We start from the raw sequence: 19,547 nt of genomic DNA, 5'->3' as shown, positions 1-19,547 counted from the left end.
GCAAATCATCATTTTAGAATGATTTCTGAAGGGTCATGTGACACTGAAGACTGGAGTAATAATGCTGAAAATTCAGCTTTGATCACAGAATAAATTACACTTTACTATATATTCACATAGAGAACAGCTGTAGGCCTAATCATATTTCACAATGTTACTGTTTGTTCTGACTTTTTGGATCAAATAGGCCTCAAAATATGCAGTTTTGGTGAGCAGAAGAGACTTATAGTATTATTGTGTATTGCTCTATATGACACACTTGTTAGTAGACACAAAGGGTTGATAAGCCAATATCAGGAATATTTGCAATGTAAAACACATTTTCCTCAACTGGAACTTCTCTCAACTTGTTCAGTGGTGTGATATCTAGAAGTTAGAATTAAAAATGTTTTAGCTTGGTTTCATTCATCAAAACATGAACATATTTCATTACTGTTGTGCTCTCAGTGTGAAGAAAAAGTTTATACAAAAAGAGAATAATTGGTCCTAGCATCTTTAAAAAACTAATGCTTAACAATATTTATTCCTTTATTTCAAAGCTGCAGTTCGGAAAAACCCCCTCACAGCTAGTGCTGCTGAAATGGACTGTAAGAATTGTGTGTGTGTGACTGTAAGAATTATATTTGTGTGTGTGTGTGTGTGACTGTAAGAATTGTGTGTGTGTGTGTGTGCGTGTGTGACTAAGAATTATTTGTGTGTGTGTGTGTGTGTGACTGTAAGAATTATGTGTGTGAGTGTACATGTTAGAATTATGTGTGTGTGACTAAGAATTATATTTGTGTGTGTGTGCGTGTGTATGACTGTAGGAATTGTGTGTGTGCGTGTGCGTGTGTGACTAAGAATTATTTGTGTGTGTGTGTGCATGTGAGAATTATTTGTGTGTGTGTGTGTGTGTGACTGTAAGAATTATTTGTGTGTGAGTGTGTGCATGTTAGAATTATGTGTGTGTGACTGTAAGAATCATATTTGTGTGTGTATGTGTGTATGTGTGACTGTAAGAATTGTGTGTGTGCACGTGTGTGACTAATTATTTGTGTGTGTGTGACTGTAAGAATTATTTGTGTGTGTGTGTGCATGTGAGAATTATTTGTGTGTGTGTGTGTGTGTGTGTGCATGTGACTGTGAGAATTATTTGTTTGTGTGTGTGTGAGTTTATTTTTTCTTCCTATATTATAAATTTGTATTATTTGTAATATTATTTAAAATGGGTTGTTAATATTATTGTCTAAAATTAGTTATTAATGTTATTGTTTAAAATGTGTTGTTAATGTTCATTTTATAGTTTATTTGATCATTGTTAATACATGTTCATGTTATAGTGTATTTGTTATTTTTTTAATAAAAGCCTTTAATCTTTTTTAAATGTTTGAATTTGTGTTTTCCTGCTATAATGCATTACATGTCGTAGTTTCTGGACCACATCTGGCCCGGGGACCAGGCCGAGTCTCAGCCAGATCTGTCTTATTAGTGTCTGGGCCAGAACTGGGCCACATAAAATAATAAAGTCACTTTGCAGTGTCTGGGCCAGAACTGGGCCATATAAACAAAACAAATAATTTTACAGGGTGTGGGCCTCATCTGGGCCGGAGGGACTGTTTTTGTGTCTATTTTCCATGTGTGGACCAGTTTTGGGCCAGGGACCCAGCCAGAACTGGGCCAGAATTGAAGCAAGGATGTGGCCCTGTGGTGGGCCAGAACAATTTTGCTATCTGGGTAGCTGTCTGTCTCCTGAACACACTCTAAAAAAAATGCGGTCTCTGTAGACACCCCAGGCTCCACAAACAGCAACAAAAACAAACTGGGCTAACCCGCAGCACGAAACATAACAAACAGTGTTCCAGCCAATAACCGACAAGAAGGGTTTGGGGGTGGGGTTTGGGGGGTTAGTGCGCGGATGAGGAGGAGGGAGGGTCTAGCTAGCCTCCGTTTTGTTTGGCAATAGTTCGAACGTCAACAAGAAGTGACGTCACCCAGGATCGCTTAGAGAACCTTTAATAAAACTTGAAGATGATCTAAGTGATAATAATATTAATAATGTGTTACATTTATATAGAGCTTTTCTACTCTAAGTGCTTTTACATATATAGATGCATTTCTGTTGCCATGTTAAATATTAAAATTAATGTAGTTTATTTTACTATTTTACTCAGCTTTCGGTTTTCCTGCTCTAATGATTGGGATGTGCAACAAAAGTAATTTAAATTAGAGTCATTTACTTCAATCTCTGCATTAAAAAAATTCTAGGGAGTGTTTTTATCACTGCTTGTAAATGTTTTAAATGAATGTAGCCTATAGTGTGTATTGTAATGTTTATGTCTTTCAGGAGATTTTAACTCTCCTGCTATAAGAACTTGTTCTTAAGTGACTTGCCTGGGTAAATAAAGGTTAATCCAACATGTGTTTACATAATTTATTTATTATTTTATCTTATTTAAACATAATCATGATAGTTGCGTTGTAACTGTCGCGCACTTCCCCGTGTTTATTTTCCTCAAACTGATCGCGCAGTGACAGTATTCCCCTCTCCCCCTCAGATCTAGTGATGTATCGATGTTCCCTACACCCTGTGCAGTGATCGATGTTCCCTACACCCTATGCAGTGATCGATGTTCCCTACTACACCCTATGCAGTGTGCACGCGTGCGACGAGCTCGAGCTGCACACGCACGTACTACAGGCTCAAGATGGCGGAGCACCCCTGAAGTGAAGTGCGCTTTGCAGAGCACAGGTGTTAAAGGAACACACCTCAACTCACCAATGTGTCCAGAAAACAAAAGTAAACGAAGAAACGGAGGAGACGGAAGAGACGCCAGCCCTGAAATATAAACAAAACACAAAGTGTATTTAACTTCGGTTTATGGTGTGGTAAGTTCAGAAGTTAATCTTTGCATAGGCTATAAGACATACGCTGTCTGTCATTGAGGTTTCGTTACTTCCTTACCGAGGATTTCAAACGAGACAATTTAGTGCAAATAATGGAAACATCCTCCGTTAAACTTATTTAAGTAAATCGCTTTCGATATTTAGAAAGATGACTCTGAATCATCATCACTCATTAAATATTTAGATTAAAAGCATTGGCGAATTTTGTTTTCAAAATGGGTGGTGCAGAGTTTGAGTTTAATTTATCGACACAAGTCATGTTTTTATAGTTTCATCCTTGTATATGTAATACAATATGTTGTAGCCTATGATATTCTTATCAGTCAGTGAATAAATATCCGCGTTTAATGCTACTGTAGCCTAATGGTCCGATGGTTGAACTGTAGTGTGCTAGAAGAGGAATGGGTTCTAATCCGCTCTCGAATAGTTTATTTTTAGTTTCTCATTAAAACCAAAGATTAAAATAATAATAGCCTAATAATGTGGTTTTAAAATAAGATTAAAAAAACATTGGTTGTATATGTACCGACAAAGATGTGTCATATGCTCTGCGCTTTGAGAGGGACACGGCAGAGAATATTCTCTTCTCTAATATCTTCATGTTTTCTCCTGATGTTCCAGTAAACTGACACTTTGTTGGAAAATGAATTATATATTCTGCAGGTCAAGACATTACCTTTTGGCAATAAACTTTTGAACTTGAATTTAAGACTGTTTGACTTTGTATACTACTGTACAAATAAACTTGACGCGCCTTACCATAATAACAAGCACAAACTGTGGTAAATAGAATTTGATGTGCAAGCAAAAAGGTATCAGGTCTTTTATATTGCCATTTTACTGTGATAGAATAGAAAAAACGCAGAAGAACAAATTAAAAGCGAACCAAGGAAAAATAATCCCCTGCGAAAATGGGTGAGACGCGAGTGAATATTTGGGAAAAGAAACAAGGTATTACATGTCCTATGGAATATTGTTAAATTCGCTGATAATGGGTGACCAGATCGCAAAACATAATACAAAGCCGAGCTTAAATGTATGGGCTCACGTGATAGGCTACCTCTCTCATTCGGCAATAATCCAAATGTTTCCATGGCTGCAATGTAACATTTAATTGCTAACCTATTATTTATTTTGATAAAGAAAGCTTTGTGCTTCACTCATGCCATAATATTCACGTAAAATATACGTTCGGTCTTTCCACTATCAAATTCCGTCATGTAAATAGCGAATCGCCATGGTGTGAGTGGAACTGGCATTTAAAGGGAATGGGAGATGAGACTCTGATTGGTTTAACGCACGTAAATCCCAAAACACACCCATTACTCATTAAGAGAATAGGGACGACCCTTTTAGACCATGCGCCTGGCGCGCGGACCATTTTTCCCGTCGTTAAACTAGCAGAAGTGGATTCGGACACGCCCTAAGTGCACTTGCGCCCTGCGCTTTAGACCATGCGCTTAGGTCGTTAAAATAGGGCCCACTGTGGTTTGGCGGACCAGCGCCAGTGCTACTCCGGTCGTCAAGTTTACCGGCACAGCCTAGCAATGGAGCTTAAAAAGTACTGTTGTAATCCATGAATCTGAGAGATGAAACATGATTGTTGCCAATATTACTGTAAATTTGTTTTTATTCTCCTTTTGACAATTAACAGATAAATGTCTTAAATCAAGAGAAAGAGGAGGGGAACACAACTCCAAAATGCATCAGTGTGAGGAGAGAGAGGACCTGGAGGAGCAAGAAGAGTCTGGTGCAGGACCCAGCTGTGTGTCAATGAGGAGTGATCAGTCCATGAGCAACCCCATCACTCTCAGGTACAGAACCACACACAGGAATGCATTTAGCAAATGCTTTCAAAACTATTTACAGTGTATTCAAGCTAACCAGTACAACACGTTGGGACAACAGACTGATAGTAGGTGAATATAGTTGTTTTCACAATATTGTTTTAAAGCCTCTTCACAGAAGCCTATGCCTTATTGTCTTAAAGGTAATGCCTTAATGCAGCGTATCTTAACTCCAGTCCTCGGGACCGTCCTCCCAGAATGTTTTAGATGTCTCACAAATTAAAACTCTTTCAGCTCATCAGCTTGATAGTGTGTTAAACAGGGACACTAAAACATTAGTAGGTGGGTGCCAAGGATTGGAGTTGAGAAACAGTGCCTTATTGTGTGCCGTAAAGTGTGCCTCATGTCTCCAGTGAACAGACAAAGGTAACTGTGGCAAAGACAAAACTCTGCGAGAGCCTGTTTACATTTGGTATCAAGATTTGTTATGAAGTATCTCAACAGTTAGAAAAATAATTCAATTGTAAGGATGGTGATCAGATTAGTAACCATTTCATAAATGTTAAATACACAAAATCAATTGCTCAAAGCGGCGGCAAACACACACAGAGTGAGAGTTTAAAGGATATGGGTGCCGGATAGCGCAGCAGGAACGGCGGCTGAAGGCGGCGAGAAGACGGTCACTTGCTCTGCGATGCAGACGGCTCTTCCCGCTGCAGTGCCTTTTCAACGACGCAGGCTTCCAGAGATCCAGCGATGTGAGTGAACACTTCGCTGAAGAGATGAAAAATCAAAGTGCATCCTATCGGGATCTGGCTTATAAAGGCATAAGCCACGCCCATTCTGGCAGGCCGTGACGACTGAGGGCGCCAGCGCCTCATTGGTGCTTACGTCACGGGCAGCCTGCCAATGGGTTGCAGCAAGTCTCCGCAGAGCAGCCAATAGGCGCACGAGCGGCCTCACCTAGGTCTGCTCGCTGCAGCAATATGCGTTTTAAAATAATACAAAATTAAGGATAATTTTTGGCTTCAGTATTCTCGAGAAAAGGGATTTTCCCGTAGTGTAAGCTAGCTTACGCAACACGAGAGTACCCTCGTAAGAGAACTCAAACGCTTTCAATATGTTCTAAAGGACATTCATTTCTACATTGAACTCAGTTGATTCAGATGCACACCAATGCTAGAACCACACTTCGCCAGTCAGGTCGGTTCCATTGTGCTTTGTAAAACGCAGTGTACAATTTAATTCAGGGGCGGTAAACAGTTTGCAGCGCGCTTTCAAGAGTTTCCCTAAAACTCAAGAGCTGGATTGTGAACGCTCTTACTCATATCTCAGTACATTAAATTAAGTTATCTAACGCGAGTTCTCTCGTACTGCGTCGAAGACGCTACGAGAAAGATTCTTTCTCGAGATATTGAAGCCCAAAATGAATCCTTAATTTTGTAATAATGTAAAACGCTTTGCGACAGCATACAGCCTCAGGCGGAACAGCTTGCGCGCCCCATTGGCTGCTCTGCAGCAAAAGCAGCAGCCTATGCAAGGCCTCTCATGACGCTTGACCCAATGAGGACGCTTCGCGCCCTCTGCGTCACGTCCCGCCAGAATGGGCGTGGCCTAGGCTTATAAATGCCCGAGCAGAGGCTGTCATTCTCTGATTTGCATCTCTTCAGCGAAGCTCCCGCATCGCTGGATCCTGAGAGGAAGCCGCCACAGCCGTCGAGAAGCATCACTGCAGGACGCGCCTTCTCAACTGAAGCCGCTGGTCGACATCTCGCCGCCTTCAGCCGCCGTTCCCTGCATCGCTATCCGGCGTTGAATTTATATCCTTTTCAGTAGTCTGTGTGTTTTGTGTGTGTGTTCGCCGCTGCATCACACATTTTTTCCACCACTAAAAGAGCCGAGCGTCTTTTTAAAGATGCCTCGCAACTCCCGTGGCTCGTGTAGAGCTACACTTAGCGACGGGGACCACCACGTGATCTGTGTTTCCTGCCTGGGTGAGGACCACGCGGCTCTAGCTCTTGTCGATGGCAGTGCCATCACTGTGAAGCGTTACCCATGGCGACTCTGCGGACTCGCATGGCTTCGTTCGCTGAAGCTGCACCTCCGCCCGCTGCAGTGCCGCGCCGTAAGAAGCGCCGTGCTCAGCGGAACCCGGAACCTCCCTCCACCACGAGGAGCTCGCCGCCGCCAGCTTCTCCGCCCGCTTCGCTGGACTCTCTGACCGACGGACAACGGCCGCTGTCTGCCGCCGCGTCCGTTATGGACGATGAAGGGGAAGCCGCGTCTGTGGAGGATGACTGCTGTTCTCTCCTCTCAGCAGCATTCTCCGTGGTGGATGGTGCTAGAGACAGAGGATACCAGTCCCTCCCTCCGGTGGAAGAGGCTGTAGCGACTCACCTTTGCCCACCAAGGTAGCGTTACCATCTAAATCCTGCCGCACGTCTTCAGCTTTGAACAGTCGCGCCTACGCCGCCGCTGGACAAGCTGCGTCGGCATTGCACACGATGGCGGTGTTGCAGATTCACCAGGCCAACCTTCTCCGTAAGCTCGACGAGGAAGGCCCGGAAGCGATCTGCGTGCCGGATTTACGAAGCGCCACAGACCTTGCTCTCCGCGCCACTAAAATCATGCAATGCGAACATTATCGTTCTTAATATGCAATACAAATAGGCCTATATTAAAGGTGGGGTATGTAATTCTCTTTTTTGGCCATTTCTTCAAAATCACTTAAAATCCTATTCCTAACCCACTTACAGCCCCTGAGTTAGAAGCACTGAAATAAAAATTAAGCAATTTAATCATCTGTGGAACGGGCAGGACTCGAATAACTCCAGCCAATCATTTCCAAGACCACCTAGAATCATTGGACAGTAAGTGCGTCAATCAATCGGTCGTACCATTCCCCCCTCCCCCCATCCATGTCCATGTTCTTTGAATGGGTGGAGTCAAAGGAAAGTAGGACCATTTGAGTTTTGTATTTTCAAAATCTGCCAGCCGTTTTGCAAATCACATACCCCACCTTTAAACTATCGAAATAAGGAAATAATCGAGCAGCTGCATTTCCCACCAGAAATAGTTTTTGAGCATACTATCCCAACTACAGATTGAACAGCAATTTATGCTATCGCAGGATACTTTTTGTTAACTTATTACTAGGTTAAAGGTCATTTTTTTTACAGTGATTACATTGATGAATGATATCTACCTTATTCTACTACAGAAAGCAAGAAGCAGTATTTCACATCTCAACCTAAACCTCATGCAAAAAACCTTCAACGATTATTTCCAAAGGGCAAAGTTTATAAGCATGCGCAAACCAAGAGCTGCGTTTATTTTTACTTCATATATAAAAATAAGTAAATAGATCAAATAAAATAGCAGAATGCTGTCGTCTTAGCGCTATAACGTGATATCCTGTTTGTTAACGACACACATAGTTTATGTTTCTACCAAGGTAAGTTTGAGCTATATTGGCTCAGGCACACAATCGCTATTTAGTTCATTAGTTAAATAAACTAATAAGGTTACGGCACCCAGGTTCACATTGCTAAGCCACTAGTTAATTTCTCTGGGCTTCACTAGCCCAGACACATTTTAAGTCAAGTCACTAGTTTTAAGCTATCTGGTCAAGTGACCAGGTACACACAGCAATAGTCCATTAGCATTAAGCCATTTACCAAAGCAGGCCCAGAAACACATAGATAGCAAACATGCGGTTCTCATAGCTCTGTGGAGCAGCATACATATTTTAACTGTATTGTTCATCTTCTCGTTCCAGCTTTGTTGGGGGGAAATAAACAAACAAACTGAACTGAACTATTAATACAGTACTGAATGTAGGCTAATTGTTAAATAACCATTTAACAGTGATACTAATGTATCATTAGCCTACTGCTTAGCTAAAAATTGAAATTCAGCATTTAAAGCATGCCATAAGGTATTGGGCAATTGCTAAAGAAATCTGAATTGTTGGGCTAAATGTATGGTATAATCTCAGTATTTAATTTTTTTTTCTATTTGAATAATAATAAAAAATCTGTATTTAATAATAAAAAAAATGTCATATCCTGTATTATTGTCCTACAAACAATGTTCACATAGTGAATGTAACCTTGCAGTCTATACCTTGCAGTCTAAAAAAGGAGTAAAATCACATAACATTCTAACATTGCAACATTACAATCTAAAAACAAAATAATGCTTTTTAAAGAAGTAGTTAAATTTACTAAACTTAAAATAAATAAAAACATAACTGATATCATAAAAATACACTTGTATAGGTTTGAAATTCTTTAGCACATTTATGTTCACCAACAACAACAAATATTCAACAACAAATATTTTAGCAAAATATATTTATAATTTAGTGTTAATGTATATTTTAGTCAGTATTATTGCGCTCCTATTCTATTGCGCTCCGTCTGTTCGGCGCGCATCTAGTTCACGGAAGTTTAGCCTGCAGAAGCTTGTCCACTCCTGACAGCAAAATGGAAATATTTGCTTAACTTTCTAACATTTACAGATGGAGAATATCTCCGTGGAATGTAAGCTATGCATTGAGGAAATTATTGAATGTCACATCATTATTAATAGAGATATATTTGTTTCTGCCAATCGCTGCACAAGTGACAAGCTTGCGTATGATGACGAAAGCACGTCAGGGCAAGCCCTCCCGGAACCCATAGAGAATGCATTGCAGTGCCTGCAGTTCTAAAAAGAAAATATTTGTATGGAAGTCTATGGGAACACTCAGGGCGATTCTCGGCCAGAGTGAAATCGCCCAAAAAGAGGCGGTACTCCACAGAACGTGACTGGATGCAGATAGGACTATATCCAGAGACAGAACAAACAGTGACTGCTAGCGTAACTCTGTGGTTGAATGCGAATGTGATTGAAAATCCCTTTCACACTTTGGTGGTGCGTCGCCCAATCGCCCTAATGAAGAAACCGCCCCTGGTTATTGATATATGTTATTTGTGCAGCAGCAGTATGTCTTACATAGTCACAGCAGTGTATCAGCGAATGTATTGTTGGCAGTAGCAAGTTCCTGTACTTGCTCTGCAGCAGCAGCAATAATCTACGACAACAGCAATAATCAACAGCAGCTGCAATTCAGCAGCAGCGTAGCTGATCTAATCAGCCAAGACCAAATACATTAACAATGTCGTATCCATTATCATGCTAAAAATATCCCGAAAGTTGTCATGATAGAACTGTATTTTTCATGAACAAGTGCCTGACTAAGGGCACATGCCCTCTAGATTTAAAGCATGCAGTTGTGACTCCACTTTTAAAGAGACCTAACTTAGCCCCAGAGGACATGAAGCCCTATAGACCTATTTCCCATTTACCTTTCATTTCTAAAATATTGGGGAAATTAATCTTGCAACAGTTCATCATTCATAAACATAAATGCCATAGTTGAGACTTTCCAATCGGATTGTAGAGCAGTACAGAGTCAGCTTTGGTAAATGTACTAAACATTATCTTTTTGGCCTTAGACAAGTATTCGATATCAATGACCATAATATTCTCATCTTATGCCTTGAACACTTGGTGGGATGAAAATAAATTGTTTTGAGAGAGTTCCTGTCTTATCTTACTGACAGATATTTTTCAGTTATCATTGGAGATTCCAAGAGACTTCTACCTTAGGGGGTTCCACATGGCTCCATCCTTGCCCCTATTCTTTTTTATCTCCTGATGGGCAACATCTTTCAGAATATGGGGTGTCTAGCCACTGCTATGCCAATGAAACAATTGTACCTCCCATTTAGGCATTATAACAAACACTTTAGAATTCATTATTAGCTTGTCTAAACTATTTTTTTTTTAAATTTAACCTAACTGTCTTCATTATATTTTATGTGTAATTTGTTGCATTTATTGGGGTCCAGCTCAATCAGCAACTACTCCTCTGTCTGTTTTAGAATCAACTTCAATTGTATTTAAAGCTTGTATTTAAAATTGGGCTCTCAGATCCGCGAAGAACGAGACTCAAAAAAAGGTGATCAGTCTACCTCTGCATATTAGGTCATTCCAGACTTGATCAACCTTTAAATATAAGTTGGAATTTAGGTAGTACATTTAATATCTTTAGATTATAATGCTGTGTGAATGTTTTAATGCATACATTTTGTTGATGTTGTGTCTTTTGTATGTTGTGATCAGATCTGTGCCATCCTCTACAACCTACTATCAGACCCATATCAGGCAGAGCAAAACTGAAGAAGTCCTGCAGACACACACACTGGAGACTGGAGACCTGCAGAGAGTCAAAGACCAGCACAAAACCAGCATGAAGAACAAATATGAGAGATTATTTGAGGGAAGCAAACTACAAGAGAATGAAATCCTCCTGAACAGGATCTACTTACAGCTCTACATCATAGAGGGAGAGGGAGAAGGAGTGAATGAAGAACATGAGGTTTTACAGATGGAGAAAACACCCAGAACACAACACTCACAAGACACTCCAATCTACTGCAATGACATCTTTAAAGCCTCTCCTGAACCAGGACATGAGGAGAAAGAGCAGATCAAGACTGTTCTTACTAAAGGCATCGCTGGAATTGGAAAAACCGTCTCTGTGCAGAAGTTCATTCTGGACTGGGCCGAGGGAAAAGCCAATCAGGATGTAGATTTCATGTTTGTGCTTTCATTTCGAGAGCTGAACTTGATCCGAGATCATCAGTACAGTCTTCACAGACTTCTGCTGGACTTTCACCCTGAACTTCAAGATCTGGGCTCAAAGATTTATGAGGAGTGTAAAGTTGTGTTCATCTTTGATGGTCTGGATGAAAGCAGAATCACACTGATGTTTTCAGACACTCATAAAGTTTCTGATGTGACTGAGATTTCATCAGTGGGTGTGTTGATGTCAAACCTCATGAAAGGAGATCTGCTTCCCTCGGCTCTCATCTGGATCACCTCCAGACCAGCAGCAGCCAATCAGATCCCCTCCAAATACATCAACCGCCTGACAGAGATTCAGGGATTCGATGATCCTCAGAAGGAGGAATATTTCAGGAAGAGAATCAGTGACGAGCATCAAGCCAGCAGAATCATCTCACACATCAGAAGAGCAAAAAGCCTCCACATCATGTGCCACATACCCGTCTTCTGCTGGATCTCATCCACTGTGCTTCAGAAGCTCCTGGAAGAAGATCTGAGTGCAGAAATTCCTCAAACTCTGACTGAGATGTACATCCACTTCCTGCTGATTCAGATCAACACGAGGAATCAGAAGTATGAGGAGAGAGATCCAGAGAAACCCCTGCAGTCCAACAGTGAAGTGATTGTGAAACTTGCTGAAGTGGCTTTTAAACAGCTGATGAAGGGCAATGTGATGTTCTATGAGGAGGACCTGATTGAGAGCGGCATAGACGTCACTGATGCCTCAGTGTATTCCGGGATTTGCACTGAGATCTTTAAGGAGGAATCTGTGATTCATCAAATGAAAGTCTACAGCTTCATTCATCTTAGCATTCAAGAGTTTCTCGCTGCTTTCTATGCATTTTATCATTATGTAATCAAAAACTTTGACACATTGCAGTTCTGTGATGTGATGCATAATCTGCATAGAGATGCAGTAAATAAAGCCCTTGAGAGTGAGAATGGACACCTGGATCTGTTCCTGCGGTTCCTGCTGGGCATCTCACTGGAGTCCAATCAGAGACTCTTGCAGGATCTGCTGACACACACAGAGAACAGCTCAGAGAGCATCAGGAGAACCACACAGTACATTAAAGAGAAGATCAGAGATGGACATGAACTCTCCACTGAAAGATCCATCAATCTGTCCCTCTGTCTGTTAGAAGTGAAAGATCAGACTCTGTCCAGAGAGATTCAAGAGTTTCTGAAATCAGACAATCACTCAGAGAAGAAAATCTCTCCTGCTCACTGCTCAGCAATCGCCTACATGCTTCAGATGTCAGAGGAGGTGCTGGATGAGCTGGACCTCAAGAAATACAACACATCAGATGAGGGTAGAAGAAGACTGATACCAGCTGTGAGCAACTGCAGAAAAGCCTTGTGCGTGTTTTTTAAAATATTTTGTCTTAATGTCTTAAATTGTGTCTTAATAATTTAATTTGAACATATTTTACAAAAAAAAACATGATTTTATTAAAATACAGTTGAAGAATGACGTTAAGAATTAAATTTTCATGTGTTTTAATCTTTTTCAGGCTTGGTGGTTGTAATCTCACTGGTCAGCCATGTGAAATTGTGTCATCAGCTCTTCAATCCTCAAATTGTGTCCTGAGAGAACTGGACCTGAGTAACAATGACCTGTATGATTCAGGAGTGAAGCTGCTCTATAATGGACTGAAGAATCCAAAGTGTCAGCTGGAGATACTGAGGTATGTAAGAACATATAAGGGTTAGTGTACAGTGTGTTTGTAAATGATCTGACTGTGTGTGTCTGTAGGTTGTCGGGCTGTATGGTGACAGAGGAAGGCTGTGGTTATGTGTCTTCAGCTCTGAGTTCAAACCCCTCACACCTGAGAGAGCTGGACCTGAGCTACAATCACCCAGGAGATGCAGGAGACCAGCTGCTCAAGGACAAACTGAAGGATCCAAACTGCTCACTGAAGATACTCAAGTATGTTTATACGTTATGACTCATTTGTGTGTCTGTATGTGACTAGAGGTCAACTAAGAGGGATCTTTTGTTAAGAAATTGCTACTGAAATATTTGTATGGTCTCATAACTTTTAAACTGGCTTTATCTTATGTAACACAGCAGAATCCACAAATCTCACATAAGAGAAAACTGAGCAGTTGTTATATCAAATTTTGAGGGTGTAAAACTAGAGAACGGTTTCTTTAATACCAAATTACTACAACCCATATATTTTTAAAGTCCTATTAGGATTCGAAAGAGCCTAGTGTTAAAGGTTTTTTTGTGGTCTTTTGTTTGCAATGTTTGATTGCAATGTTTTGTTGTCTGTGCTGACCTGCACATATGATTCACTCTGTGCTATCCTGTCTCTGGTGTGGAGCGCACTGGTGTGTGTGCTGCAGTGGTTCACGTGACACAGATGCAAAATCAGAGCCGCCCCGTATTCACAAAAAAATGTTAAGGGTAATAGTTGCTCTTAACGCAAAAAATTATGAGAAACTCTTAAAAATTAGGGGCACGTTGCTCCTAATATTAAGACTAATACATTTTTCATCTAGGAGTAATTCAGCAAGCATTTAATGTTAAAATTAGCTCCTAAACCCAGGACTGCTTAAGGCAATCAAACACCACATGACAGGATTTTGCTGTTGCAGACAGATTTTGTCATAGACAGAAGGTCTACGCCCATAAAACAATTTCATCGTATAAAATTATAGTGTCTTTTCAGAAGACATGGATTAAACCCCTCGATTAATTTGTATTACCTATTTGTATTACTTATAGGGACAGAAATCTCTCAGGTTTCATTAAAAATATCTTCATTTGTGTGTTGAAGATGAATCTGATGGGCTGATGGTTTTGGAATGACATGAGGGAGAGTAAATTATGACAGAATATGATTTTTTGGGTGAACTCATATTAAAAGCTACAAAAATAATTGTGTGGGGAAAAACAAACAAAAAATGCAATTTTAAGAATTGTACCACATATCCTGTAATTTCTTTTTTTTTATGGTTTTGTTTCTGTATAGTTTGGACCATGGAGGATATTTCACACCAGGACTGAGAAAATGTAAGTCCTCTCATACACACATACACACACACTGGTAGGGCTGGGTAAAAAATATAAATTTCTCAATTTTAATCGATAATCATTTTGAGGAACCATTATTTATTCTTAAATTCGATTCTCAGTCAATAACCCTATTCAAATGGGACTAGTTTTCCAGGGGGTCGTTAGTGAAATTCGTGTTTCACAGACGTGAAAATGACCTCTCCTTGTGTGTTTTTGACCTACCTGAGCTACCGTTTGTGCACCAATCTTAGGCATGCTTTAATTTAATTTCAATATGGATGGTATCCGACAAAACAATAACATACAATTAATAAATGGAGCCATATCACGGAAACTGCAAACACTGCCCATTTTAATATCAGTGTCAGGTAAGAGTAAGATACTTGTCTGGATTTTCTCTTCTCAATTATTTATTATAAACCGCCACTGCTATAAATTCGTGAAGTTTACTTTACAGTAATGTTGATGTTTTTTTATAAATTAAAATCATATAAACAAATAATGAAAAGACATATACGTGATGCACGCACAGGACATGACCTTCTGTAACGACCACATCTAGAAAACACACACTTCCACATCTGTAATAAACACAGAGATGTTAGTCCCGTCCGAATCGGTACATGAGATCACAGACATTGCGTGATAAGAATTGTAACTCAAACGCCATTTAGAAAACTAGTCCCTTCTGAATACGGCTATTGCTGTTTTCAATTGATGAATGAACACAACTTTGTAGCGCACCTCCCATCTAATAAATCGCAATAAGCTTTGTGCTGTGTTACTTTTGATATGAAACAACGTCTGAGCTTTCAAATTCTGTCAATTTTATTAGGAAATTCAAAACAATAAATACTGTTTTGGCGCTCTTTAATGTGGCACGCCAGATCACATAGCGCCTTCAGTTCAAGCGAAGCGGTAGCGCAAAGCACACATTAAATTATCATCTCTTCCCCTTTATTGCAAGTTACAACACAAAATAAACATGAATGTACATCAGAAGGTATATTGAAAGATATAGTGCAACTTACTACAGCAAATGCTGACCAAGTATTTGAAGGTTGAGCAGCGAGCTCATTGGCTACTGATACAGCAGGAACCAATCAGCTGTGCCCTATAGAAAACTATGTGATTACAAGCAGATTGAGTTTTAAGACCTATCAGCCTGCGGAATACATTTTCACACACAAAAAAAACAAACCCATAATTTAGTATGATTATAAGCTGTTTTCCTCATGGGGACCAAAAAATAGGGGTCCTCATAACGTAGGGTTTACCAAGTACACACACATAAACACCCACATACACACACACCTGTGCATATATAACAATGTCAAAGATGTTGTGATCTCTGTTGTTGTGTTCAGATGCCTGTGATCTCACACTGGATCCAAACACAGCACACACTCAACTCATTCTGTCTGAGGAGAACAGAAAGGCAACATTTGTGAAAGATCATCAGCCGTATCCTGATCATCCAGAGAGATTTGAGCACCAGGAGCAGATTCTGTGTGGAGAGAGTCTGACTGGGCGCTGTTACTGGGAGGTTCAATGGAGTGGCTCGGGTCATGTAGCAGTGACATATAAAGAAATCAGCAGGAAAAGTGGGATCGACTGTTGGTTTGGACTCAATGAAAAGTCCTGGAGTCTGTATTGTTCTGATAAGAATTACACTGTCTGGTTCAATAATAACAGCACTGATGTATCTGGCCCTTCAGCCCGCTGTAATAGAGTAGGAGTGTATGTGGACGTGTCGGCCGGCACTCTGTCCTTCTACAGCGTCTCTGACACACACACACTCACACACATATACACATTCAACACCACAATCACTGAACCCCTCTATGCTGGATTTGGGGTTTATCCTGAATCTTCAGTGTCTCTGTGTCAGATTTAACAACCTCCTGTGAGGAACGGCAGGAGCATATTTCCACCTCAGAGCAAAAAAAACAAAAGGCTATTATGATTTTATATCTTGTCAATGCAATTTTCTCACAATTGTGAAATTTGCAGTGTAAGATATATTTATGAGAAGTAGTTGCAATTCTAAGATTTAAAGGGATACTTCACCTCTGGAAAGATGAATGTGTGTTTAACCCTCTGGGGTCGGCAAACGCGCCGGCGCGTTTTGCTCGTTTTTTTTTACATAGCAGCAAAATAGACTTAAAATACTCCCGTCAGTTTTGGTCATACAGCCTTAAGAAATATGAAAAAAATAATCTGTTAAATGTCTTCTTTTTTATGGGTTCACTTAAAATCGAAATAAAACATTGTGCTTTTGTAAAATAAAGAAAATAAACAGGGTGTGCTTTCTGCCTCCGTCTCCGTGAACTTTTTTTTAAGACCACGTCTCTAAACTTTATCATTATGTCAGTTCTTGTCTTGGCCCTCCAAGAGTACATCTTTAAAAAGTTATCAATTACACATGTTCTATACATATTCAGCTCTTCTAAATCAGGTTTAAAGGTTTGTAAAGTAGTGGAAGAGCAGAGGTGCTGTGCCCGCATTTGGATGGAGAAGGAACTGAACGGTAGGAAAGTGGACACATTTTGAAGGGGCAATAGTGGCCCGCAAGAACACAAGACTAACATCCGACTGCATTATGATATAAAGACAGTAAACCAATCCACAAAATAACCACAGAAATAACCATCATCTGTGCTAACACTGATTTTAATTTTGAAAATTGCATCTGTTTTAAGGTGCATTGTGCTAGTCTCTGAGTTTTTGCAGAACTATGCCCCCTCTGGCGACAAACGAAACTGCAGCCAGAGATGTGCACGCTCATGGACCACACGCACACTTGCACGAGCACGAGCTGTTCATAACCAAAGGAGCATCAGCCGCACAAGTATTTTGTTTACAGTCATAATGTCTTCAGAGTAATAAAGTTATAAATCTGCAAGTCATTTTAAATATCTGAAAGGAAAGGCAATTGAGTAAATGACACACTTAAGTGTGAGGGGAAAACACTGGGGTAGTAAATAACTTCGGGGGGTTTTTTCCATCTATCTCCATATTGAACTGTGTTGTTTGTTTACTGTATCCACTTATGATTGTATTATTATGGAAACACGTTCATGAACAATATAAGTTGTTACTTTGTAAAAGGTCAAAATAATAATCATACCATACACATTTGGTCAACAAAGTACACTCAAATGTCTCAAGGTAATAAACAATGAAATGGCACTATGACGTTACCATAAAAGCCAAACAGGCTAACGTAATCCGCCGAAGATTTGCGGGGGTTTAGCCTGTTTTATTGATCTGCTAAGTAGCATATTACAATAGCAATACATCCTAATTAGGCAGTAATTTGCTAAAATTTTGTGTCTAATTATCTAACTTATATATCAGCATTTTATATCACACTCAAGATACTTGAACTGTTTTACTCCCATAGCGAATCACTAAACTACATGTAGTGCTGATTTATTTAGTAGATATTTAGCATTACACATTTTACGCATCGTCATTTGTTGTCATATATTTGCCGTATCAGACACAGAATGGGCTATATCTTACCATTTTATCAAGAAAAAAGCCAACTGAGGATCCCGTTTGAGCCCTAGAGCAGACCGGAGATCCATTTGTTGAAAGCCTTCCCGATGTTGACTCGTCTTATTCCGACGCCTGTCTGACTCCAATTTGGCCCTTTTGGTGGCACTAGACCAAAGATTTATTTTCTTCGTCTTATGTGGAGTTGGGGTTTGGAATGAACTACAAGCCGGTCTCTTTGAGTTTGAATCCATCTTCTACGGAGAATAGCGGCGAATACACATACCCTGCCAGCCATAGCCAGGTGAACGCGCATGACGTCACGCCCAGTCTCAAATCCTGTCCCGAATCCCTCTTATTTATTTTACTGTACAGGATTATAGAGGCAATCTCAGTGATCAGAGAAGGGCTCATTCGGCCCATCAGGCAATTGTTTAAGCATTTATGGGTTAGAAAAACTGAATTTTTAACATGAAATGTTGCGCAATGCCTTTAATGAATATGTTAGTGCAGGTATTTCACTCTGGATGGCAGCAGTGGAATCACTTAAAAGGGAATGAGATTAAATTGTTTTTTTTAATGATGAATGCATCATTGTGTGTTCAATGATAAGGTTAAATGTAAATATTGCAAGACATCTAGTGTCATTCACTGATGTTTGTGACAGTTGCTGGTGTCAAATTTATGAACAATTTTACATTGTGCCCTTTTAATGCATCTTTCTCCTAATCTAGAGCATGTTTGATTTAGTTTACCACGAAATGTTAAATAATACATTAATTAACAAGCATGTACTAACGTGTAGTTAAAGGAGAACTCCGGTGCAAAATGAACCTTTGGTCTAATTACACATTGTTACCTAGTCAACCGTTATCTGAGATTTGTTTTCATGATTATCGAATGTAAATAGTTTTATCTCTAAAAACAGTTTAGCCTATAACGCTAGTATAACGCTAGTATATGGGGCATAGAGTAATGACAAATAAAAATCGCTTGTTAATACCACTAACAAGGCTCAAAATAGCCCCACACTAACACGGTAGCATAATGAGGGTCCCTACATGCAAACCGAAGCATTGAGAACTTTGACAGTGTCCAGACAGTTTAATAAGAAGATATTTTATACATACAGTCAACTTCACGTATACAAGCAGAATCCATCTTGGAAAAACAGACTCTATCAATCGATCTACGAACCACCGATCCAAATGCGCTCGACCATATGAGATTCTACACAGTTCAGCGCATTTGGATCGGTGGTTCGTAGATCGATTGATAGAGTCTGTTTTTCCAAGATGGATTCTGCTTGTATACGTGAAGTTGACTGTATGTATAAAATATCTTCTTATTAAACTGTCTGGACACTGTCAAAGTTCTCAATGCTTCGGTTTGAAGGTAGGGACCTTCATTATGCTACCGTGTTAGTGTGGGGCTATTTTGAGCCTTGTTAGTGGTATTAACACGCGATTTTTATTTGTCATTACTCTACGCCCCATATACTAGCGTTATAGGCTAAACTGTTTTTAGAGATAAAACTATTTACATTCGATAATCATGAAAACAAATCTCAGATAACGGTTGACTAGGTAACAATGTGTAATTAGACCAAAGGTTCATTTTGCACCGGAGTTCTCCTTTAAGATGGTATATTCATGCAGGACTCATATGACTCATGT

At 39.9% G+C, this 19,547-nt stretch overlaps 1 protein-coding gene across 1 annotated transcript; it reads left to right on the top strand.

Annotated features, from left to right (window-relative positions):
- The first annotated feature begins 2,539 nt into the window (after nucleotides 1-2,539).
- LOC307001470 (protein NLRC3-like) lies at nucleotides 2,540-16,686 on the top strand. Its single transcript, XM_079617979.1, has 7 exons — nucleotides 2,540-2,865; nucleotides 4,538-4,697; nucleotides 10,842-12,704; nucleotides 12,860-13,033; nucleotides 13,102-13,275; nucleotides 14,327-14,367; nucleotides 15,738-16,686. The coding sequence occupies exons 2-7, from the start codon at nucleotides 4,585-4,587 to the stop codon at nucleotides 16,265-16,267; spliced, it is 2,895 nt and encodes a 964-aa protein (XP_079474105.1). The 5' UTR covers nucleotides 2,540-2,865; nucleotides 4,538-4,584; the 3' UTR covers nucleotides 16,268-16,686.
- The last annotated feature ends 2,861 nt before the right edge of the window (nucleotides 16,687-19,547 follow it).

Source organism: Phoxinus phoxinus, assembly GCF_949152265.1.
Source record: "Phoxinus phoxinus genome assembly, chromosome: 7".
In the NCBI taxonomy this organism is placed as follows: domain Eukaryota; kingdom Metazoa; phylum Chordata; class Actinopteri; order Cypriniformes; family Leuciscidae; genus Phoxinus; species Phoxinus phoxinus.
The sequence above is the reverse complement of the archived record's forward strand: the minus strand, read 5'-3'. Positions and strand labels throughout refer to the sequence as shown.

Bases quoted from the DNA above. Each gene is read 5' to 3' on its own strand.
- LOC307001470 (XM_079617979.1), top strand. From the start codon at position 4,585: ATGCATCAGTGTGAGGAGAGAGAGGACCTGGAGGAGCAAGAAGAGTCT. The intron at 13,034-13,101 runs GTATGTAAGAAC...GTGTGTCTGTAG, and splicing joins TGTCAGCTGGAGATACTGAG to GTTGTCGGGCTGTATGGTGA. The intron at 14,368-15,737 runs GTAAGTCCTCTC...TGTTGTGTTCAG, and splicing joins CACACCAGGACTGAGAAAAT to ATGCCTGTGATCTCACACTG.